This window comes from Rosa rugosa, chromosome 6 (assembly GCF_958449725.1).
Source record: "Rosa rugosa chromosome 6, drRosRugo1.1, whole genome shotgun sequence".
NCBI lineage: Eukaryota > Viridiplantae > Streptophyta > Magnoliopsida > Rosales > Rosaceae > Rosa > Rosa rugosa.
In genome coordinates this window covers 54652707-54676386 of record NC_084825.1, presented here as the reverse complement: position 1 = coordinate 54676386, position 23680 = coordinate 54652707, and the positions used below count along the sequence as shown (strand labels likewise).

Here is a 23680-nt window from a genome sequence, read left to right as displayed (position 1 = left end):
TTCGTTTCAAGAGTTGACTTTTTGTACGTTTCGATTTTGTGAAAACTTTCTTCACAAAAATCGAAGAGCGAGTCGATACGAGTTCGTAGACATGTGGAACGCGGAAATCGGAGTTCATATGAAGAAGTTATGGCCTTCGGATTCCATTTTGGTATATATGGGATTTTTCCGGAAATTAATTCAGAAATTCCAACTTTCCATTTTCGGAAAGCTTTCTCTCTCCCCGAGCCCGATCGGTTTCTCCCCTTCGCCGGCAGATTTCTCCGCCGTCCGGCCACCATAGGCCGCGATTCTTCTCATGATCTCTTCACCTCAATCCCCTATTGAGGTCTGTGGAAGAATTGGAGCATGAAACGAGCTGTGGAGGGCGGTGCAAGACCGGGAAGTTTGGCGGCGGCGCTGCGTCGAACCCAGATCGAAACTTCCGATTCCGGCCACCTCAGGCGGTGATTCTTGGGGGCTTTTGAAGCCGAGAGGACGTAGATGCTTCCCTCCAAGCGGCTTGCAACGATTCAACCTGTGGAGCTCGAATTTGGAAGATTGGGAATCTAGGGTTCATCGGTTTTCAAAACTTGCGAGGTAAATTCCGGCCAAATGGCTTTGATTTAGTCTTTGTTGTAGTTGGGAAAGTTGTAATTGGAGTTGAGATGAAGATCTTTTGTTTAGGAAGTTTTGTCAAATTTTGACTTTGGATGGGCGGAGGCGCCGCCACTGTGGTGGTGTTTTCCGGCGGCTTCCGGCCACCCCAGGGACAGTTTCTATTCCTGATTTCGATCTACTCGTCGATACGAGCGTTTCGATATATAGTTTGTAATTTTTGGAAGTCGTATGAGCAAGTTATGAATTTTCAAAGTTTAGGGTTTTCAGTTCGATCGATGTTCGATCGGTGAGGATTTGGCCGTCCGATCGACTTGTAGTTTTGATTTATTGATCGTAGAAGTGTTCCGAAGACGTTGGATGGTCTCGGATGAGGATCCGACTGTTGGATCGTCGTGTAATTGTGTTTTGTGAATTGTGTGATTTGTGTTGTATTGAGTGTGACCTTTATGTGATTAGGTGATTGACAAAATTGTGTGAGCAGAGTTTGGACGATTTGTGCTTGTCTTGGTTTGTGTGAAGACGCAGCAGGATATGGAGGTGAGTAAATCTCACGTGGTTCATTTACGAACGGATTTAATTATTACTCGGAATTACTTGTTTAATTGTTAAATCATTTTCAAAACAAATTATTTGTTTTAAAATATATGAACTTGATCGACAACGGTTCATGGGTAGGTTAAAACAATGATTTGATATAAAATGATTTTCGAGAAGTATAATTTATAAAACTATAGTTGGTTTTAGTGGTCATTCCTGCGTGAATGACTACGTATATATATATTTACGTGGAATATATGTATCTGGATGGTGTGCCATTGTGATATGTTTATATTTGATGATTATATTGTTGAAAGAGTGATTTGAAGTTGTGATGTGACATTTGTGAGTCGTGTGGGATTTCCTTAAATGTCTTGTTCTGAGGGCCAAGTGGTCTGAAGTTTGAAGGTTACAATGGTAATCTGGGTTTTGTTCTGAGGGCCGAAAGGTCTGAAGTCCGAATGTTACAGTGGTAAACCTGGGTTTTGTTTTGAGGGCCGAATGGTCCAAAGTCCGAAGGTTACAATGGTAACATGGGTGCAATGATATCGTAAGGCTGAACCTCGGCCGATGTGACAGGTTACGATTCAGTTGGTGCAAAGATGTCGTAAGGCTGAACCTCGATGGATGTGACAGGTTACAATTCAGTTAGAGCTCTAGTCTGTTGCAAGCGTACTGTCATGATGGTAAAGGGGTTACTGCATCATGAGTGCGTAGTCTGTGTATGCGTACCGTCATGGTGGTAACGATGTTACTGCATCATGAGTACGTAGTTTTCGAAGAATGTTGTTGATGTTCTTTCTTTAGTGTTTACGTGAGATTTGGATTTCTATGAATTCTATTGTTTGAATTAAATGTAATCTCCTGAACTAAACTATATGCAGGGATTACTATGGTTTCTTTGTTTGATTTTTAAGTAATCTCCTGAACTAAGTTTCTATGCAGGGATTACTATGAATTCTTTTGTTTGTTTTCGATCTCCTGAACTAAGTTTCTATGCAGGGATTACTATGAATTCTTTTGTTTGTTTTCATGTGATCTCCTGAACTAAGTTTCTATGCAGGGATTACTGATTTTGCTTAATTCTTATTGTGGGTACAGTTGTGGGTTGTGATCTGTAGTGATTGGAAAATGAGTTGGGATGACATGATTTTGGCAACCGCGTTATGTTGTGGGAAATGAGTATGATTTCCTGGTTGTGCCGTTGAGGCAAAGGAATGGTGATCTGATAGATTGTGGGGACGTAAAATGTTTAAAATATTGGGAGTTATTTGTATGATTGGAGATTGTGGGAAATAAGATAAAATGAATTGAGAGACAGAGCATGTGGGTTTTTAGTTGGGTTGAAATTATTGAGCATGTTATTGTTTAATTGGAACTTGACGTTTTTGTTGTGATAATTGCATATTGTTTTTGTTAGGCTAAGATGGTGAAAGCATGTATTTTGTGGAATTAAATATTGTTGCTTTAATTCTTCTCACGAGTTGGAGAAATTATAAGCATGCGTGACGTGAGTCACTTTATTTGAGTTTACTCATACGGGCTTAAAAAACATACCGGGTTTGTTGTTTACAATCCCGGTGCACTATTCTATGGTGTAGGGGTTTTTGTGCAGGTTAGAATATCGATTAATCGTCGTCGAAACTGAGGTGTACGTTGGGTAGCGTGGACGTCGAATGGTACTCTTAGTTTTAAGTCTTCCGCTGTGTAGTGAGTTGTGGTGGGTGTGTTTACTTATTGAATTGTCATTCAGTTTGATTTGTAAACTATCTGTAATGTAATATGCGACTCTAAAGAACGAGTCGGTATTAAAATTGTGAGCTCAGTTTGTTTTGTTGCTTAATTTAAATGAAAAATTTTCTATGTGTTTTTCTTGTGCTTGTTAAGTTATTGCGTTTCGGATTTGAATTTATTTATTCAAAATTCGGGGCGTGACAAAAATACCGAACCGGCCACTAGAAGAAGCATAAAATCCCCTGTCCAGTTCGCACCCTTTCAGTCCACCTTTAACCACCATATTTTGTCACCACCAGAGCCTTGATTCCAGCATCCAGGAACCGGGACCATCTTCCCAGAAACCGGCGAAAAAGTGACTGAACCGGCAGCCAAAAGGAGAAGGCAGCCCGAGCAGCAGCTCAAGCCCGGAAGCTCAAGCCGCTGACATCACTGCCCTCTGCCACGTCATCCGACCACGTCAGCACCGGCAACAGTCACAGCCGGCGACTTTTCCTGCCAAATTTTCCGGCGACCTATTTCGAGGTATTTTTTACTAAAAGTTCCCGTTTTTGAAGTTTTTATTTCTTTTCTCTTCTATTTCTCGGGGACTTGCAAACTCATTTCTTCTACCCCCCTTTCTTCATCATAGGGGAGACCTAATTAAGCCGAACTGTGGGGGTTTGTGCTCACTCCAAGCTTGGAGCTTGTTGAGATCTCCAAACTTAGAGTTTGTAGAGAATTTATGATCGACCACTTACGTCATTGTTTCGATCTAATCCAATACCTCTTGGAATTGAATTTCTTGAAAGCGATTACACTCAGAAATTCCTAATTTCTTGGAAGCGATTACGCTCAGGAATTTTATATGTTTTCGTGGTAGCTTTTTCGCTCCGAAACTAACCCCTTTTCTTGTTCTCTTTCAGGATGAGTAACCTGAACAAATTGGACTTTGCTCCATTGGGAACAACTGGCTCTGGATATCACAGGTGGGTTCGTGATGTCCGCCAGCATCTCAAGGCCGATGGAATCTTGGATACGATTCTCGAGCCTAGCCAGGACGTGCTAACTGTTGAGCAAGCTCAAGCTTTGGAAGCAAATAGAGCAGCCTTAAAGGCAAATAAGGCGAAAGCCATCATCCTAATGACTCGTCATATGGATGATTCGCTCAAGTACGAGTGTATGAATGAAGAAGACCCTAGAAGGCTGTGGGTCTCACTCGAAGAAAGATTTGGCAACGTCTATGACTCCCTGCTTCCTGACCTAGAAGTGAGATGACATAGCCTCCGCTTCTGTGATTTCAAGTCAGTTCTTGACTACAACTCGGAAGCACTTCGCATTAAATCCTTAATGGAATTATGTGGTAAAGAGATCACAAATCCAATGTTGATTGAGAAGACTCTCTCTACCTTCCCCGTCTTTGCATTGATGGTTGCTAAGAACTATCGAATCGATGTTACTGCAGGACGGATCACAAGGTTTCATGAGCTTATTGGAGCTATGAATGTCGCTGAAAATTATGACAACATCCTTGTGAAGAACTATAATTAGAGATTCGTGGAAACAGAGCATATTCCGGAATCCAATTATAGTCGCGCCCCTAAGAGAGGGCCCCAAGAGCAAAACCCTAATCTTAGGGATATTTCTGGACGTTCTGGTCAATATAATCGCTCTACTTGGGAAGGTAACCGCCAAAATAAGCGAACACGGAACCGAAGAGGTCAACGTGGAAAGAGAGAGGGTGGCAACGCCTCTGGCCATGTTGGTGGCGCCACCAACACTAAGAGTCATCTAAATGACGCTTTCAAAGAGCCTCAATCAATGGAGTTTGAGCAAAGAGATGTATGTTCTCGATGTGGAGTATCCGGTCATTGGGCACACATTTGTAGAGCTCGTAAAGAAATTGTCACCGCCTACAAAGCATATTCTGAAGCAAGAGAAGCTCACGATGTGGAACAAGAAGATCAAGATGATGATCTAGAGTGAAGGGTTAAAGACTACAAATTTGGCTGGGATCAATAGATCGCCAATTCTGTTTAAGTCTTTATTTTACCAATTGATGTAATAGGCAATTGCCATATATTTTTGTAGTAAATGCCAATGGTTTAGTCTTTTTTCAAAGAAGGCTCACCCAAAGTAAGTGTAATGTCTAGGAAGGTTATGAGATTAGTGGTACTTAAGCGAGCCTTATTCCACCGACATCTTTCTACTCACCTGGTCACATTTATTTTGGAACTACCATTGTTTTGCATTAGCTAGCATTTTGGATTAGATTTTCTTTGGTCAAAGAGACAATGATGTAACTCCGTTGGCTTATGAATAAAATTTTGAATTCTTTTCATTATGACTCCATTTTGATTCTGAGCATATTTCTTTGTGACTACGATGGCTGGGCCATCAGTATTAATTCAAGGACATGGAATAACCCAAGTTCCCTTTGCCAAATAAGACCTTGATTACTGTCACAGAAACTCTCTACGCTCATAGGGCAAATCGCACCTATGAATAGCCAACGCATTTCATGCGAAAACGCATGTAGAGAACAGAAATGTGTTCCTTTGCAATACCTCTAACGATTGCGAATAAAGGTGCATCTTAGAGAAGTTTATGTGTCTCTCTAGTGGACTTTATGTCACTATTCAAGCTATTAAATCCAATGAAGTTATGAGAGAAGTTCTCTTGGATTTAGACGCATATTGGCTTTATCACGACATGATAGGTCATCCTAGTCATGATATGATGATCCGTCTACTAAAGACTTTACACGAACATCCATTCTTTCGAGCAAAACGAAGCATGAATTCAAAGTTGATTCCTGGACTAAGTGTGACCGCCGCCACTGCCGTTCACCACCAGCCTAGGGCTGGCACAGTCCCTATCCATGACGCCATGGATGGCGTACATCATGGTGATGACGCCCCAGGTGATATTGCAATCACCAACTTTGCTTCAAATAGCGTTTTAGACGCTTAGGCCCAACCAAAATCCTCATTGGTTGATTTTAAGGCCTCTCGCTCATTTTACAAAGCCCGTTCCTTAGGGAAATTAGGACTGAGACCGTCCTATGCAAAGGATATGAAAATACTCATTCTGTTCTTACATAGAATCCATGGGGATTCTATGCACTGATTCAACCAACTTGCGGACGTTTAAATATCTCATGATGTTGGTTGACACGCAAACACGCTGGTCATGTGTTGTGCCATTGTCCACTTGTAATGTTGCTTATGCTACACTCCTAGCACATATCATATGACAACGGGGTCACTCCCCGAATCATTCTATTCAGTCAATTGGATTTGACTATGCTAGAGAGTTTACATAGAAGACTTTCGATGATTATTGCAATGGGACTGATGTTGGACATCATATTCTCATGTACACACCCAAATGGTCTCGCGGAAACGACTACGATGGTAGTTAGGACATTGGTAATGCGCACCAATCTCCTTACATCTGCTTAGGGTGATGAAATATTGCATGCAGCTACGCTAATTCGTCTACGACCTACCGCCACTCAATCTACCTCTGCGTTACAGCTAGTGACTGGGTACAAGTATCGTACTTACGCACATTTGAGTGAGCCATTTATGTGCCGATTGCGCCGCCACAGCGCACTATGACAGGTCCTTACAGACGAATGGGAAACTACGTTGGATTTGAGACTCCGACAATCGTCCGCTACTTAATGCCCTTGCAAGGCGATCTCCTTATCGCTAGATTTGCGGGTTGTCACTTTGATGAGACAGTCTTCCCGTTGTTAGGGGGAGATAAGAACACGAATGTTCAGCAGGAACGACAGGAATTGTCTTGGCTTGTCCCCACTATGTCTCATCTCGATCCCCACTAAAGTGACGAGATCACACATATCTGCTGCAAATATGCCTGCAAGGAAGGACATACCTATGAGAGGACGTAGCGCCACCCTACACCGAGGTAGGCATGGCACCAACGTCATAGAGAGTGACACTCTAGCGTTATAGGCCATGGCCTCAGCTAAGATGCGTGGAAGGCCCGTGGGTCGAATGATACTTTGGCACATTCCAATCATTTGATCATCAAGACTCAAAATCCGTCTCATGAGAATCTTCTGGATTAAGGTTATCGTTGGGGGACGCCTCAACGTCAGAACCTATTCCTGAGAATATAGAGCTCTTTGAAAATTACATTAGTGTACATGAGACGTGGGATATAAACTCCATTATAATTGATGATGTAGTTGCGCATTTCGTTGCACATGAGTTTGTTGAGTCCGATGATATCGAACCACGCTCCGTTGATGAATGAATGCCAACGTAGAGAGATTTGGCCTAAATGGAAAGATGCGATCCAGGTTAAGTTGGATTCTCTTACGAAGATGAAGGTTTTGAGCCAGTAATGCCAACACCTCCTAACATAAAACCTATTGACTAATGGGTCTTCGTTAGAAAGCGTGATGAGAAAAAGAGATGACAATCTCGCCTTATGGGGTAAGGCTTCTCACAAAACGCCCTGGAATCGACTACGATGAGACATATTCTCTCGTAATGGATGTCATTACACTCCACTACCCTGTCAGTTTGGTAGTTTCCGAATAACTTACAAATGTGTCATGCAGCTTACAAATGTGGTCACTACGTATCTCTATGGGGATCTAGATACAGAATATACATGAAGGTTCATGGTGAACTTCATTTACCCAAGTCAAGTGGCTCTAGACCACGGAGCACGTTTGCAATAATATTGAAACGCTCACTAAAGTGACTACTTGATTGGGAAGGGATATGCCCACGCGTTTCCATAACAAGTTTCGGATTCTATCGCGGTTCATGTTGGACATGATCTTCATTGGAAGCCCTTAAAGAGTTAAGGGAAACCGCTGAACACTTGAAATCCGATTTTGAGATGAAGGATTTTGAGAGAACACGATTATGTCTCAGTTTGGAACTTGAGCATCGTGTTGATAGATGCTTAGGCATTTTGACAAGGTTGAGCCTTCAAGCACCCCCATGATCGTTCGTAGTCTTGATCCTGAAAAGGATCCTCTTCGTCCGAAGGATGATGACGAAGATGTGTTAGAGGCAAAAGTGCCATACTTAAGTACAATAGGCGCATTATTGTACTTAGCTCAATGCACAAGACCGGACATCTCATTTGCAGTAAACTTGTTAGCTAAGGTATAGCTTTGCACCAACGCAATGCCATTGGATTGGTGTAAAATATATATTTCGGTACTTGAGATGTACGATTGATATATGTTTGTTCTATCCCTACAGAGAGACGATGGATTCGGACCCATCACACACCAGGAATGTCGCCAACACTGACCTGCATCCTCTATCCCCATCCCAAAACAACATGTGTTTTAGAAGGTTTTGCTGATGTTGGGTATCTCTCTGACCCACACAAAGGTCATTCCCAAACTGGTTAAGTGTTCACCATGGGTAAAGACCGTGATATCTTGGAGGTCTATAGAATAGACCTTAGTCGCTATATCTTCGAACATGCAGAGTTTATTGCTCTTCACGAAGTGGTTCGTGAATGTATATGGATTGGATTCATAATTACGCATGTTCGAACAATTGTGGTTTGAAGTCTACTACAGATGAGCCTACGAGCATTTAGGATAATGCTGCTTGTTTTGAACAAATGAACCAAGGCTACATTAAAAGCGACAACACCAAGGATAATCAGCAACAATAGACTCTCCTCAAGATCGAAGTGAACTAGGTTCAATCTGAGGACAGTGTGGCAGGCTTGCTCATTAAGTCATTGCCTAAATTCCACTTTCGAGGAACATGTTGGTAGCATCGTTTGCGGAAGTTATCCGAACTCCCATGACCGTAGTCATCAGGGGTAGATGCAGACATCAGGGGGAGATGTCTACATGTATGGTCTCGAAACGTGAAGGGTGTGTTGTGCTTTTTTTCCCCTTCGACCGAGGTTATTTTTGTCCCACAGGGTTTTTGTTACTCGGCAAGGTTTTTAATGAGGCAATGAGAGGAGCACTACGTTTGGGCTACACAAGGGGGAGTGTTGAAGTAAATCCAGAATATGTGTCTGGTCCAAAATCTAGGTTACTTGACCTAGTTGCAATAGGGTTTTGAATTAGAGATATTCTCAGAGATATTCATAGATATCCGATTAATTGTACGATTATCTTTCTTTGTCCAACTCTGATTCTATGTCTTGTAATCATCTATATAAAGAGGTCCCTATTATCAATGAAAGCACGACTCAATTCTCTCCCAAGTTTAGTTTTCCTTAAACAAAAGCTTAATTGTTCTGTTAAATATATTTGCCGATCATAATGAAGTCTAACTTTGGTAGGATACGCGGTACTCTTTTTCACTCGTGTTTCACCAAGCAGCTAGTTATACAAAGCAGGTGGAGCAAACGGCCAACGTTGTGAATCTTTTGTTTTACTCTACACAACTTTTTGACCAATAGAGAAAACATAAATCGATGACGTTGAGGGAAAAATTATATCGAACACATACTTTTAACAGTCACTCAACAAACATAAGTTTTACCTCGTAAAAAAAAGTAAATTCATGCCGCAAAGAAGTTAATTTATTATTTATGAAATGACATTATATATATGGTTTACACAACTTGATCGAAGAATAAGCAAACTTAAACTAAAATGAAAAGTAACTAAAAGTAAATCATAAATTAAATGTAAAAGAGATGCCATAAAAATATCTAAATAATGAAATATCAGCAATTACAAATCTATAATTAAATAATTGAAGAAAATCCTGTCATAATCTTCCTTCCACCGCTTCAAGATCTTTTCTTGACCTGTTTAGCTCGCAATTGAATTTTTTCTTTTGAAAGGAATAAATACTTGGAATACTTTCCTAATCTTGACTTGAGAAATCTGCTCATCTTAATTAGTTTTGCAAACCCAAAATTTGTCTCACCTTTCTTAATATAATTAACTAAATTAACTAAATTTTTGGGTAAATGTATTAATTAAATTAACTCCAACAAAGTCAACAAAATTATGTTTAATATCTTTTCACAATATTGAGTCGATTGCGTCTTTATTGTCCTCTCATTTCTTATCATATACAAGAGCATCTTTCATTGAGTAAATGTTTCTATTTATGAAATTTATCATTGCTCATCCGAGATTCCTCCATTATTTCGAGTTCTATTTTAAAAAGCACAAAAGTCTGTCTTTCCATGAGCATGAAGGCACCAAATCAGCATTTAATTTTGGCTCAATAGCTTTGTGATTTGAATCACGAAGAGAACAAATAGAGGCTGTTGATACCACTTACATACCGCCAAGCATAAGCAACAACCTCGTAGGTGGCCCCCGGGATATGGTTAGTCCCGCCTATGACATGCCTCCGGTAGACCAACACCCGAGTTACCTCACTATGGTGGAGGTCAGCCGATATCTAGCCGGAGGCCATCCTCCCATGCTCTCCAAAAGGCTTCAAGAGAAACAAATTGGCACATATTGTCCCACATCGGAAATATAGAATAGAATGAGACTTCTTTTAGCTATAAGAGGAAGTCCTCCCATAGAAAGGATGGGATCCATGATCTCCACACTTGTATCACTACAAAGGCTACTTGGCCTCACTCTTAGTGGAATCTCTAAGTGGACGTAGCCTTGCCTCATGGGCAAGGTGAACCACTATACATGCGGTGTCATCTCTCTTTCTCCCTATCTTGCTTCATACTTAGTTACTGTACTCTCACACAGAAACAGAGGCAGAGGCAATGGTAAACATTTTATCCAATACAAACAAATTTTCCCCTTCTCCATCAAGTTGTTTTCCAATGCCAAGTCTATAATCAAAGATTACAAATCTATAGTTAACTGACAAGTAATGTATTTAATGGTGCCCCCACGCTCTCGCATCAGATGTTGAGCCAAAACACTATATTGTCATTAATCATTTAGATAAATCATAAATATATCGGTTGAAAATTATTCATGAAAAACCGTGTGATTTGTAAAAAAATTTTGGGGGCGATGAATAAGCCCCGGCCCTCACAAAAAAAAATAAAAGGAAAAAAGAAGAAGAAGCCCAACGGCCCATCAGAATCTCTTTGCTCTGCCTGAAGTTGCGAGGATAGTGGCGCCGATATGATACCCACGACCACCACACATATGATACAACGGCCAACGACTCTTTCCCAGTCTGTCTCTTCGTATTTGAATAATTTTCAGCCGCTCTTTCCTTGTTGATTTCTTTCTTCTCTCATTATTATGATGTTGCAGTAGATGGAGGGCAGTGGCAGTGATAATACCATCCCCAACCAAAACAAGATATTTACTTGTATTGCCATATCAGTCGATTTACAGTTTTCATCTGTAGAAATTAGATTCACGTCGAGTTCGAGTTCGAGTTCATGTTCATGTTAGGCATATGAAAAAGAAATGAGTTGATCCTTCTTCGCATGTAGCTAGGTTGGCTTGAGCTACCAAATTCCGGTTCAAAAGTGTGGTTTGCGCCTTTGATCACATATCGCACTCACTGTTATCTTTGTTTCCTTTGTAAATACAGGCAAGTTAGACAGGATGGAGCAAGATATGTGACAAGGAACTAAAAACTTTCGAGAGTGAACAGAGTGATAGTTTCGTTGCTCTTCATGCTTAGTATGCTTTAAGGTCTAGCTTAATTCACGCTAGTTTCAGACCCTACAGCATTGAACCTTTTTGTTAGTTTTAACAGAGTTTTCGGCATAACTCTGTATCTTTCGTTTTTTCACCTCAACTTCACTTCACTTCACTACTTCAATGTAACCTGATAATCATATGGGCCTTGCAACTTGTCCCAAGGATTACTACAAAATTTTGGAGGTTGATTATGATGCAACTGATGAGAACATCAAACTAAACTACCGAAGGCTTGCTCTGGTTAGTCGTATGGCTTTTTTGCTTAGTGCATTCTTGGTGCTTTTACATTACCTGATTGTTGATGTTTCTTCTAATGCAATTGTACACCAATGAAATTCACATGTTTCTGCTGACTAATTTTTATATATATAGAAGTGGCATCCTGATAAGCACAACGGTGGCAGTCACGTTACAGAAAAGTTTCAAGAGATTAATGAAGCTTACGAAGGTAACTCAGTCCTTTGGTTATTGGAAAGTTTGAAGTTCTGTTTTCCATGCTTGCCTGTTATTCCCCTTTCTCTTGAGTTGGTGACATTAGCCTACATACAGTATTTGCAACCTCAAAAGTCAAAAGATATAGTTGGAACTTGATCTTTTGTCTTTTAAAGCACATAGTAAATGGCAGCCATGTGCCAGTTCAAGCTTAAACTTTAGTATGATAACTTTGTAGTATATTGAACTAATCTACATCTGGTGTGTTCAAATTTAAAAACCAACTGAGGTTATGTTCACAGACCAACTTTCCTTCCATCTTCATGGTTGCATAATTTTTCTCTTCAATTTTCGTATGCAGCACATACAACCCCTAGCACTTTCAGTTAGTCCAAAATGATGTTTGGCTTTATTATTGTTGAATAGTCGATCATTTTCTATAAGTCTGTGCTTTATATTGTTGGAGAATGTGGCAATTTTATCATCATATGGTAATGTCAAATGCAAGCGACTTGCTCATTATTTTTGTCATTATTTTCTTCTGCAGTGTTGAGTGATCCTGCTAAGCGACTTGACTATGATCTAACTGAGATTGATAAGTATACTTTACCGGTATGAACCTTTGTCAAGCTCATATTAGTCACGTTTCTTTTGGGGGTCAGAATAGATGATAGATACTGATTGTGAATGATATATATTGGTATTGCAAAACAGGAATATCTTGGCAGATTTAGGGGAATGATACTTACATGCAATGGCCTGGGTATTAGTCATGCATCAACATGGTAATATATATGCTAGACAATTTAAATTGATCGTCTGCATTTTTACTTCAAATTTGACAAGTTTCTCGGGCCCAAGTAAGAGAAAAGAGTGACAATCTATCTATAACAATGCAGGTCACAACAATTGATGGAAACTGATGGCTTAGCAGAGAAATCAGCCTAATAAGGTAGTGTACCTACGGATTTATATAAAATTTTCTGCCTCTGATCCACTTTGGGTGATCAAAACTCAAATGCCTCAGCATGAATACAACACGAGGGAGAACCATCAAGATATTGCTGCTGTCAAGTAAGATACCATCAATTGAGTGTGTGTTATTGGCTACAAATTAATTTTGAAGTACAAAACCTTGAGTAATAAGAATTCATCTGATTTGGTTTCTCTCATTGATCGATGACGAGTTTTAGGGGTAGCCTGTCAAAGTGTCTGCGAGTGGTTCCATCCAACTCATTGATGTGAGGCAATGCGCGAGCAAAGATGACATCTAGGAGGTTGACGACAAAGGGGATGCAATAGGGTCCAGAGATGAGGGGCACTTGTCTTGCCGCAAAAGACAGCGTCTCCGGTTCTCATCAGCGAGTATTAAGGTGTGGTTCTGAAAGCCCTGCCCCAGAGTCCCCTTTGTGAACACCAGGTTCCTTCTTTGCCGCCTTCTGCTTGTGCACCCTGCACCTTCACTGCAAACCATCTTCAAGTGTCATCTGATTGATCAGATTAGTCAAATCTTCTCCGCTTCTTGTTTCTGTAATTTTTTGTGTATATTCTTTTCATTGTTCCCAACTTTGTTGAATTAAACCTCTCGAGAGTCGATAGAGAATGAGATGAACAAACCATCACTATTGTTGATTGGATTCTGGCATACATGACAATTGAAAATCGATTCTTGTATTCTTCCAGGAGGATGCAAAAATAAACCTTTCAATACAATACTTGATAATGGGAAACAAATTAGGAAAATGATGCCTGCAATTCGTGATAATGGGTATTCAGTGTGTAATGCTTGGGCTGCAGAGCAATGGACCTCTTGCTCGTTTTGCCTCTTCACTTCTCATATAAAAGGATTAAAAGCTACTAGATAGGAAAATAATAGTCTGGTGGCATGAAACTAGGGTCCATAATTAAAACCCCCATCCCGCAATTATAAGTGAATAAATTTCATGAGGCCAAACTGCCAACAAATTTGGAAGAGTCTTGGGATTGCTTTGCTTCCAAGACCCGTCTACAATATGTATAATGTACAAAAGTTATGAACAAAGGATAATATCTAATAAAAGAATATTGGGAATTAGCAAAAGGTCTGATTAGAAGCTGGAAATATGATCTGACCCGATATCTGATCTAATAGTGGAACTATCGAGATGGAATGTGAATGATTCTGCCAACTCTACTGCATCTTGAACCCTAAGCCGAGTGCCTTGTTGTCCAACAACCGTGGATGCAACCCTTGCTGCTAATGTACCTATTCCTTTTAAATCTGACACTCCTCGTAAAATACCAAACAAAATTCCTGATGCATATGCATCCCCGGCACCACAAGTGTCCACTGGTACACAAGGAGAAGGAGGAATATATACAGCTTCTCCTTTTACACCGATGTAAGAGCCTCTTGGTCCATCAGTAACCGAGGCGAATGGAACAAAATGGCTGAGATACCTTGTAGCCGAAATGGGGCTCTCCTTGGAAGAAAAATGACAGAAGGCTCTTGCTTCATCACTGTTTGCAAAAACAATGTCTGCATAGTTCCCAACAATTTCCCTGGCAAACACAAAATTCAGAGAATATAATTAACTACAAAATAATCTTCAGTGGAAACAAGAGTCAGAGACTCAGAAATCAGAGTAAGCAATTTTGTTTCCATACTGCTTTCTTATAGAAAAGGGGGAAAAGAAGAAAGAATAAGAAGGAGAAGAAAGAAAGAACAATGGCAACACTTGATGCATGCTCAAATGTCATGTAAAATGAAAAAAATATAATCCAGTAAACCAAGTAACAGTACCAGAAATCATCATAGTGTCTCTCAATGCAGGAAACATCTGATGCTGTAACTGCGACCAGCGCTCCACACCTGCGTGCTTCTTCACAGGCTTTTGTAATTGTTTTGATTGTATCAGGAAGTTCAAACAAATACCCCTCAACTACAAGTATTTTTGTATTGCAAACTGCACTAGCCAAGCATGAATCATAATTAACAGTCGAAGATGTTCCCTGACACCATTAAGAAAGATACATTAGGCCTCAGCTGCTTCCCCTCATAGCCCCCATACACATGAATAAACCAAATGGATTAAAAAAAAAAAAAAAAAAATTCTTAAATACTGAGAAACCAATCAATAGCTAGACAAGAAAACGCAAGCAAGATTTACTCGCATCATAAACTTTAAGTGTTAATAACATCTTAAAACTTTTTACACATATCTGACCTGATATGCCAGCATTGTACGGTGGGCATCTGAAGAAGTGAGAACTATTACTGTCCCTGTTGTCCCATCTTTGATAGGTGGAGAAAGAAAATGCAAATTTGCTCGTCGTAACTTTGCTCTGTAACATACATTGTAAAAGAATTTAACTTTATCTGATCATTCAAATAAAATTAAACATCCTGTATAAGCAATTGGTTCAAATTGTTAACCATGTCAACCATTTTAATTACATAAGACAGATCCTAGAATTCACACTGATGCAATCTTCAATTCTGTGATGATTGCGACAGCAAATATTTCATTGATAACTGAAAGGAAAAGGTGACATTCATCTAAACAGAAAGGCCTTTGGGGTGGGGAAGAGACTGACCTGTAGAAGCCACCCAACGGATCACTCCCTACACTCCCTGTCATAGCTACACTTAAGGGAGAGCCTCCAATGGATGTACTGCCAAGCCTGGCCAAGGCCACTAGACTGTTGGAAAGGGACCCACCAGCAGCAGCCTTATAGCTACAACCATCCATTGCTCTCAAGACTCTACCTCTCTCTTCGTGATTCACAAGCTTCCTTGTTCCCTTTTCTAAATCCAGCTTTCCCAGAAACTCATCATCAACCATGCCGGAAAAGTCCACCTAGAAACACACATGATCAGCAGCGCAAGAATTAGGAAAGTCACAAAGCCTAACATCTTGTAACAAGAATTAGAGTGCTACTTGAGGATCTAGCGTTAAGGGTTTTTCTTTTTTCCATTTCTTCTATAACAAGTTGTGAACCTCCCAGACTGGGAGTCCCAGTACAACCATATGGCTTGGCTTACTACGGAAAATGGTTGCATGGGACAATTTTAATTCCATCAGGAACCTGAAAACATGACCAAAATCCAACTTTTCTTGTCCACTCAGCCAATTGAATTAAAATTTAGTTAATTTACTTTGTTCTCAATAATTTCAATGAACCATGTTGATAAGCTTCTCTTTTGTTTTGAGTTTTTAAACGAATTACGTGAAACAAAGGGGGCGGGGGCCTATAAAGAAATTACATGCATTATTATTATGCGACAGTGGGTCACAGAAAGATGAAGAAGCTAGTATTTAGAAAAGTGAGAATGAGAGATTACCATGGCTTGTCCAAGACCCACAACATCCCATCTCTCAGGCAAAAAAGGGTCGGCATCTAATTCTTCATCATCTTCAATGTATGCGTACTCTTCTTCATCGTCATCAGCAGCAGTCTCAAAATCTGCACCTCTGGTCGTCATAGAATGTTGCTTCTTTGTGGTGGCTTTGTGATGGAGATGTGGTGGACCCAAAGATGAGGAGGGGTATAAAAAGAGAGAAACGCGAGGAAGCTGGAGAGGAAAACCAGGAGAATAGACTGGTGGAGAGGACCTGCTGCCGATTATCTGGGGAACAAAGGAAGAGGAGAGAGACATGATTCTTTTTTAGCTCTTCCCTCTTCCTTCTCCTTCTATCTCTGAATATTCTTTCTATCTATTCAAGTCGTGTGTTATTTCTAATTTTCATCTTCTTGCTCAGTTGCTGCTCTAGCTACCTACGTGGGTTTTGGTTGTCCATCAACTTCTCCTTTGGGCCTTCAATGAAAAGCCCAACCCATTACTCCTCCTCCTCCTCCTCTTTAGCAATAGCACGGCACAGAGCGAGCATACAGGTGTCGCTATGCGACTGGCCCACGTGGGGAGATATTGCGGTTGTCCTTCTCTCATTCATCTCTTTCCCGAGTCCTGACTCCTGACGAAGCCACACACACTGGGACAGGGAGAGACAGAGAGGTAAAGCCCAAGCCCGTCCTCCATCCAAGTTTGGGATTCAATTTGCAGAATCATGATCTGATTTTTCTGCATCTGTAGGTACTCGAATTGGTGAATCTGTGTGATCACGGCAATGGACCATGCTGAGCTCACCACTGAGCAGGTACCTCATTCTCATTACGAAATTGGGGATTTCTTATTCCCTCAAATTGTTTTTGCTTCAGATTTTGTGTTTTACTCTGATTGACATGACTTGTGTGTACTTGACATGATATGATTGATTGAATCAAGGTTTTGAAAAGAGACATCCCATGGGAGCAATACATGACCACTAAGCTCATCACTGGAACCTGCCTTCAGCTCTTACGCCGTTATGACAAAAGATCCGAGACTTACAGATCACAGTTGCTTGATGATGTATCAATTCTCATTTTGCACTCTTTAGATTTACAATTTTATGCATTTCGATTTTGTTTATCTCGCAATGGTGTTGATAAGGTGTTCCAACTGTGTGACAGGATGGCCCAGCTTATGTTCAAGTGTTTGTTGGCATTCTACGTGATATTTTCAAGGAAGAAACAGTAGAATACGTCCTTGCTTTAGTTGATGAAATGCTTACAGGTAACTCTGCAAGTTTTTTTTTTTTTTTTTTTTTTGATTCAACACAAGTAACCTCCTTGTTTTCTTCCCAGCCAACCCAAAAAGAGCAAAATTGTTCCATGATACTTCTCTTGTCGATAAAGATGTCTATGAGCCTTTCTTAAGGTCAGTGTATATTTGAAAATTCAACGTTAGTTTGAGTTAATATTTCTGGTCAGTGTAAAATTGGGTTTCTTTTCAGATTGCTTTGGAAGGGTAATTGGTTCATACAAGAGAAGAGCTGTAAGATACTTGCTTTAATAGTGAGGTACTTCAAACATGATACTTTACAAAATGCAATCAAATATACTTTTCTAAGTTTCTTGTATGATCTCCCTACTTAAACTTGTCTTGATCGTTCTATGTTGATATAGTGCCCGGCTTAAACCCCAAGGAACTGTTGCAAATGGAGAAGCCTCAAATTCAAAGAGTAAAATCACTACCATTGATGATGTGTTGAAAGGATTGGTAGAATGGCTTTGTGCACAGGTATGCTTCAGCTTTAGGTCATATCTATTTAATGCAACTGGATGACCTTTGTCATTTTGGATGCCTGGAAAATTTAATCTTTTAGCAGTTGTTGCGGTGTTGGTTAGCACATGGGGTATCGAACTGGCAACCTTACACACACCCTTGTGTATATGATTAGAGGAGTTGCCATTTAGGTCAAAGGTTATTGGCATGGGGAACGTCCACCTTGCTGTTAACTTTTAAGTAACAAAGATGTATATATCTTTCAGCTTTGTCTACTATAACAATAGAAGGGAACTTCAAATATACCGCATGGCCACGTTGTTAAGAATCACATACGTTGTTCTTTAGATGCTATGAAAAGTATAGTTATTTCTTTAACAAGTCGATTTTAAAGAATGTTTAATCAAACAACTATTGCTCTGATATTGTATTGTAGAAAACTTAAAATGTATACCTGTGTAATCAATTTGCTTCGTGATTGACTGTGTGATGCATTCAATAAGCCCTCCAATTCAATCAGTTATCACTTGGTAGTTATTACATTAGATAATATTTGGTTATCAAACGATGTTCCTGATGCTATTTGTAATTTGCAGCTGAAGAAGCCCTCCCATCCTAGTCGTGGCATCCCAACTGCCATCAATTGCCTTGCAACCTTACTAAAGGAACCTGTGGTTAGATCTTCTTTTGTTCAAGCAGATGGGGTGAAGTTACTTGTTCCATTAATTTCTCCGGCTTCCACCCAACAATCTATGCAGGTAAAGATTGTTGTATTTTAGCTGCTGGACAAGGAATAAACCATCTATTTACACCCAAGTCCCCCATTTTCTGTCAGTTGGCAGGCCAAATAGGCACCTAATGCATGCTATCATACTTGTCATGCAAGCTTTGATACTCTTGAGTTATGAAACTAGTCGCTTGCTTTTTATATTACTGTCTTCACTTCGTGATCTAATATTGACCATGTACGAAACAGCTACTGTATGAAACATGTCTGTGTGTCTGGCTCCTATCCTATTATGAACCTGCAATTGAGTACCTGGCTACGTCTAGAACACTTCCCCGACTCATAGAAGTTATCAGGAGTTCGACAAAGGAGAAGGTGAGGATATTGCCTTTTCGGTTGGTAGAATTTTCATATGGAGGGTAATTTGTGCTTACTCAGTAGTCAGGGGACTGTGTAGTCATTGTTTATTCTTCTGATGTTAAACAGCTATTGAGAGAAAACATTACCCATTCACTGCCATCGCCAACCGTGTCCTTGTGAATATGAGCAATGTTTGTCTTATGAGAGGAATACATGTTATATGCATCTCTTAATTATTAATTAATATGGGTTTGGTAACTTCTGGTAGGTTGTCAGAGTTGTTGTTTTGACCCTGAGGAACTTGCTTTCCAAAGGGACATTTGGTGCTCAAATGGTGGACCTTGGACTGCCTCAAATTGTTCAGAGTTTGAAAGCACAAGCATGGAGTGATGAGGTGAGTTAGAAGGTTGTATGCTTATTCTGGTGCTGATAGCTTAAATATTACTTGGTGAGACTGAGTAAAATGAAGGGATGTTGTTAGCAGCTGCTGATTTTTACATATCTGCTTCACATTGATCAAGTGCTTCTTTATTCATTCTTTTTGTTCTTCTATACATTGATTAATATTTCTAATCATAATCATTTCTAACCACATCCATTTAATTCTTTATCCTCGTCCTCTTTCCAGTTCCCTCTGTAATTCTTTCCCTCTTGTCCCTCCTCACCTTTCTTACCTGTATTACATTAAATTTGCTAATTGAAGTTTCTTGTAGGATCTCCTGGAGGGATTAAATCAATTGGAAGAGGGTTTGAAGGATAACATCAAGAAATTAAGTTCTTTTGATAAATATAAGCAAGAAGTCCTCCTTGGCCATCTTGACTGGTCACCCATGCACAAAGATGCAATATTCTGGCGTGACAATATTACCAACTTTGAGGAGAACGACTTTCAGGTATTTTTGGCCTCTTCGCGTCATAAGAAAGAAAAATTAGAATTTTCACTAGGCACTCTTGGGGTATCACTCATAGGACATGTCTTTGACAATTGACATAATGAGTACCGTTATTAGTTTACTGATAAGCTAAAATTAATTGCAGATGGTCAACTATCTCAAAAAGACTTTAGAAGAATCTGGTGGCTTGCTGAACTAATACATGATTTTTCTCTTGCAGATTCTAAGAGTGCTAATTACTATTTTGGACACATCCAGTGATCCGAGGGCTTTGGCTGTTGCTTGCTTTGATATCTCACAGTTCGTCCAGCACCATCCGGCTGGAAGAATCATAGTAACTGACCTCAAGGCCAAGGAGCGTGTCATGAAACTGATGAATCATGAGAGTGCTGAGGTTACCAAAAATGCCCTGCTATGCATTCAGAGGCTTTTCCTAGGTGCCAAGTATGCGAGTTTTTTGCAGGCTTAATCTCTTTAAAAATGGTGAGCGGCTTAAATCCTTGTGTTGAAGGATTAGTGTCAATGACACAGTAGTGGTTCATGTAGTATTATTGTTCGAGCAATTCATTATCTGAGGCTCTTGGTTGTGAAACAAGTACTGAAATTTAATTTGTTGTTTATGTTTAGCTTTGGAATATCTTTCCTGCAATATTATTGAATAAAATAAATTATGTTGAGTATTGATTTTTTTTCTTTTTGATAAGAAAAGACTAATCACAAAATTAGAAACAAAAGCCTCTTGGGCATTCAAAACTAAACAAATCGAAATTAAATGCTGGTAGAGTTGTTAATGGCAATCCATTATCCCAAATGAATGACCGACTTCCACAGCCGCATTCGCTATGAAATTAGTACTTCTCAAGATATGGTTGAAAGAGATATCTGAGAAGCTATTCTTCATGTTGATTGTGTCTCTAATGACAGGTTTTGGGTGAAGTATTGATTTGTGAACCTATCTTGCTAACAGTAGTGTTCCCCTGGTCAGCAGCTGACCATGGGGAATATGGTCACTCACCGTCCGATTGAAATCGGACGGTTGACAGCTCTCATCTCAGATTTCATCACTTAACTGTCAACCGTCCGATTTCAATCGGACGGTGAGTGACCATATTCCCCATGGTCAGCTGCTGACCAGGGGAACACGGCTGATCTTGCTAATCAGACCAAAAAAAAACAACAGAACCTATCTTGCTAAAGATTTCTAGGTTAGAGGCTTAGAGGGCACCCGCGCATAAGCTCCTTAATATCTTGGCAAGGTCGAAAACCTAGAGTATTCTTGTTCCACAGTTGATTCAAAGCCCAAGTCAGTGAAGCCCTAAATAAAAGCTCAATGAACAAAACAAGATATGAGGCCCAGGCCCAAGGCCCAAGTTACGACGCAGGAAAAAGGACGTCTCTTTGCTGGTTGTGGTTGTGGTCGTGGTCGTTGTTGGGGATGGAAATGGAGAAGGCGAGAAAGAGTGAGGAGGGCGAGAAGATATGCAAGAGATGCAAACAAAGTTACAGTCCATCCTCCAACACCACATCCTCATGCCGCTTCCATCCTTCTTTCTTCGTCTGTCGCCGTCATGACGACCAGAAAAGGTCCATCTCTCAATTCCCACATATACCTCTGCCTTCTTCTCTAACTGGTGTTGTAATGTTTCTGATTCATGTATTATATTCTTGCCTAAACCCAGAATCCCGGATGTTGGTTTTGCATGTTTACAATGAGAAATTCACTTCGTTGGCTTCATCTCTACTCTTTTTTTTTAGTTATTTCAGCTACATGTTTGATGTTACTGAACATGTATGAGTTCCTAGGGGGCATGAAACTCACAAGTAGAATTCGGTAGATAAAATTGCAAATATAATCAGTTTGGAGTTCTGATAATGTGAATAGGGCTCAAGATCCCATCTATAAAGAACAGGAAGGTAATTCATCAGGCTGTCTTTTTAGAGTTGTTTAGCTTAGATGCGATGGATTTTATTGCTCATCCGAATTGGATCACGCATTCATATAAGTTGTTATAGCAGGCCATCACTCGGAGGACACGGCAAATTTTTTGAATACTCAGAATTCATATTTATTTAGTTTGGCCTTCCAAGTGTACATGTGTACGAGAGAATCGGATGTTATAACTAGGCTTCCATATCAATTTGCACAACTGAATAACATGAATTCACATCTTTAAAACGATGGATCAAGGTGAACTATATTTGGATCAACTGAATAACAAATTTGCTTCACATGCCCGCCGTTAGCCTTCTGGGAGGAACGGTTCTATATGGTGCAAGAGGGACACGGAAAGTGGGGGAGAGAGGGACGGAGGTCTGAGATGAGATTAATTGTGTCTTCTTGTGTGTTAAACTCTAATTTTGTTCTGTTCTTTAATTACGATCTAATATTTCTATGTAACATATAAAGGATGCTTTTCTTTAGTTTATGCTTATTGTTTCTTATGGCATGGGTTGTAAGGTACTATGAATTGGGACCTGAAGATCCGCCATATGCTGCCAAGTTCTATGATTGTTGTGGGGCTGAGGATCCTGAGGCTTCTGGTTGCACCACCAGTTTCCATGTTTCTTATGATGATGATTGATGTACACTCTCTTTCATCATCTCAGTCTTGCACTGTAAAAATGAATATGTCAAATATCTTTGTATTGACAATAATCTCCTATCTGATATATGCTAAATTGCTGATGTATTATCTCCAAATGTGGTTTCATAATGACTTTGCATTTTTCATGACTCATTGTTGTGTAATTGGTTTGTTGTAGGTAATTTGTGTGGTCTATTTAGGCATATATAGGTTGATCAAGGAGTAGCTTGTTGTCCAGCATATAGCATGTGGCTCTCTGTTTGAGTTGGGAGTCTTGAGGTGGGAATTTAGGCATGGGTGAAATGAAGCTTACTGCTGACTGCATGCTGCCACAAGCTAAGGTTCATTATTTAGGATAAGAGGCATGAATTGTTGCACATAAGATATCAGAATGGTGCTGCATTACTAATTTATTCGGGTTTGGGAATCAAAGCTGGCAAAGGGAAGGAGTATATACTAAATTGTCATGCAATTAAGATGCTTCATTAATACAGATTGTTACAGCTCAGTCCATAATTCATACATCAGCTGACTCAGGACTTGAGTAGTTCATGCTCATACTAGGTTCTTCTTGTCCTTATTTTGCAATTTTCACATCTGGTTTCTGTTTGCTGCATTTTCCGCCCTTCATGGGTGATGGTAGTTTTAGCTTTCTTTTATCGGAAATTCTACTATGTACAAACTGGTAGTGTATTGTGGAGTCTGGTCTCTTGTTTCATACACATTATGGATATTCTTGTTGTTCTTCTCTTTAGTAGTAGTTTTATTCCGTTATTGTATTAGCTACTTGGATAATAGGCGGCTGTCATCCCTGTGGGTGTTTGATAATTTATTCCATTTTTTTTTTTTTTTGAGAATTGATAATTTATTCCATTTTGTGGTCTAATATTGTCAAATAATTATTGCTTGAAACATGTCATGTGGGAGAAGATGTGTATAATTCACCACATCCACGTCGTCCGCTGACCCTGTCCTCCGATTCTGATATTTTATGGGGTGTGGAGGTGGTTACGGCTGAGCTGTGGCCACTAGCCTCGGGGGAGCTATATGCGGATTATTTATTGATTTTTAATAATCACAATTTACAGGAATGATTCACCTTCTTACGTTAACTATTTACCC

At 39.9% G+C, this 23680-nt stretch overlaps 4 protein-coding genes across 8 annotated transcripts; 3 read left to right on the top strand and 1 right to left on the bottom strand.

Moving 5' to 3' along the window:
- The first annotated feature begins 10803 nt into the window (after positions 1-10803).
- Positions 10804-13579, top strand: LOC133713720 (uncharacterized). 4 transcript variants are annotated; one of them, XM_062139757.1, is made up of 7 exons: positions 10804-11713; positions 11846-11921; positions 12453-12517; positions 12620-12690; positions 12805-12857; positions 12933-12979; positions 13099-13579. In XM_062139757.1, exons 1-5 carry the CDS (start codon positions 11612-11614, stop codon positions 12851-12853), a joined length of 363 nt encoding a protein of 120 aa, XP_061995741.1. In that variant the 5' UTR covers positions 10804-11611; the 3' UTR covers positions 12854-12857; positions 12933-12979; positions 13099-13579. The 4 variants fall into 4 exon arrangements, with proteins under 4 accessions (XP_061995741.1, XP_061995740.1, XP_061995739.1 ...); XM_062139756.1 differs by having other exon boundaries at positions 10807-10992; positions 11075-11713; positions 12805-12979; XM_062139755.1 differs by having other exon boundaries at positions 10807-11263; positions 11361-11713; positions 12805-12979.
- A 207-nt stretch (positions 13580-13786) lies between these two features.
- LOC133713718 (uncharacterized) lies at positions 13787-16631 on the bottom strand. Its single transcript, XM_062139752.1, has 5 exons — positions 16230-16631; positions 15482-15744; positions 15112-15229; positions 14688-14896; positions 13787-14446 (listed from the first exon to the last, which is right to left on the bottom strand). Exons 1-5 carry the CDS (start codon positions 16542-16544, stop codon positions 13993-13995), a joined length of 1359 nt encoding a protein of 452 aa, XP_061995736.1. The 5' UTR covers positions 16545-16631; the 3' UTR covers positions 13787-13992.
- A 178-nt stretch (positions 16632-16809) lies between these two features.
- LOC133713719 (V-type proton ATPase subunit H) lies at positions 16810-20657 on the top strand. Its single transcript, XM_062139753.1, has 12 exons — positions 16810-16901; positions 16980-17043; positions 17172-17297; positions 17399-17501; positions 17573-17645; positions 17722-17787; positions 17894-18008; positions 18590-18751; positions 18970-19095; positions 19349-19474; positions 19794-19973; positions 20194-20657. Exons 2-12 carry the CDS (start codon positions 17014-17016, stop codon positions 20440-20442), a joined length of 1356 nt encoding a protein of 451 aa, XP_061995737.1. The 5' UTR covers positions 16810-16901; positions 16980-17013; the 3' UTR covers positions 20443-20657.
- A 715-nt stretch (positions 20658-21372) lies between these two features.
- On the top strand, positions 21373-23289 carry LOC133715693 (uncharacterized). 2 transcript variants are annotated; one of them, XM_062142301.1, is made up of 3 exons: positions 21373-21557; positions 22432-22556; positions 22737-23289. In XM_062142301.1, the coding sequence occupies exons 1-2, from the start codon at positions 21409-21411 to the stop codon at positions 22553-22555; spliced, it is 273 nt and encodes a 90-aa protein (XP_061998285.1). In that variant the 5' UTR covers positions 21373-21408; the 3' UTR covers position 22556; positions 22737-23289. The 2 variants fall into 2 exon arrangements, with proteins under 2 accessions (XP_061998285.1, XP_061998284.1); XM_062142300.1 differs by lacking the exon at positions 22737-23289 and having other exon boundaries at positions 21374-21557; positions 22432-22674.
- Positions 23290-23680: the final 391 nt, after the last annotated feature.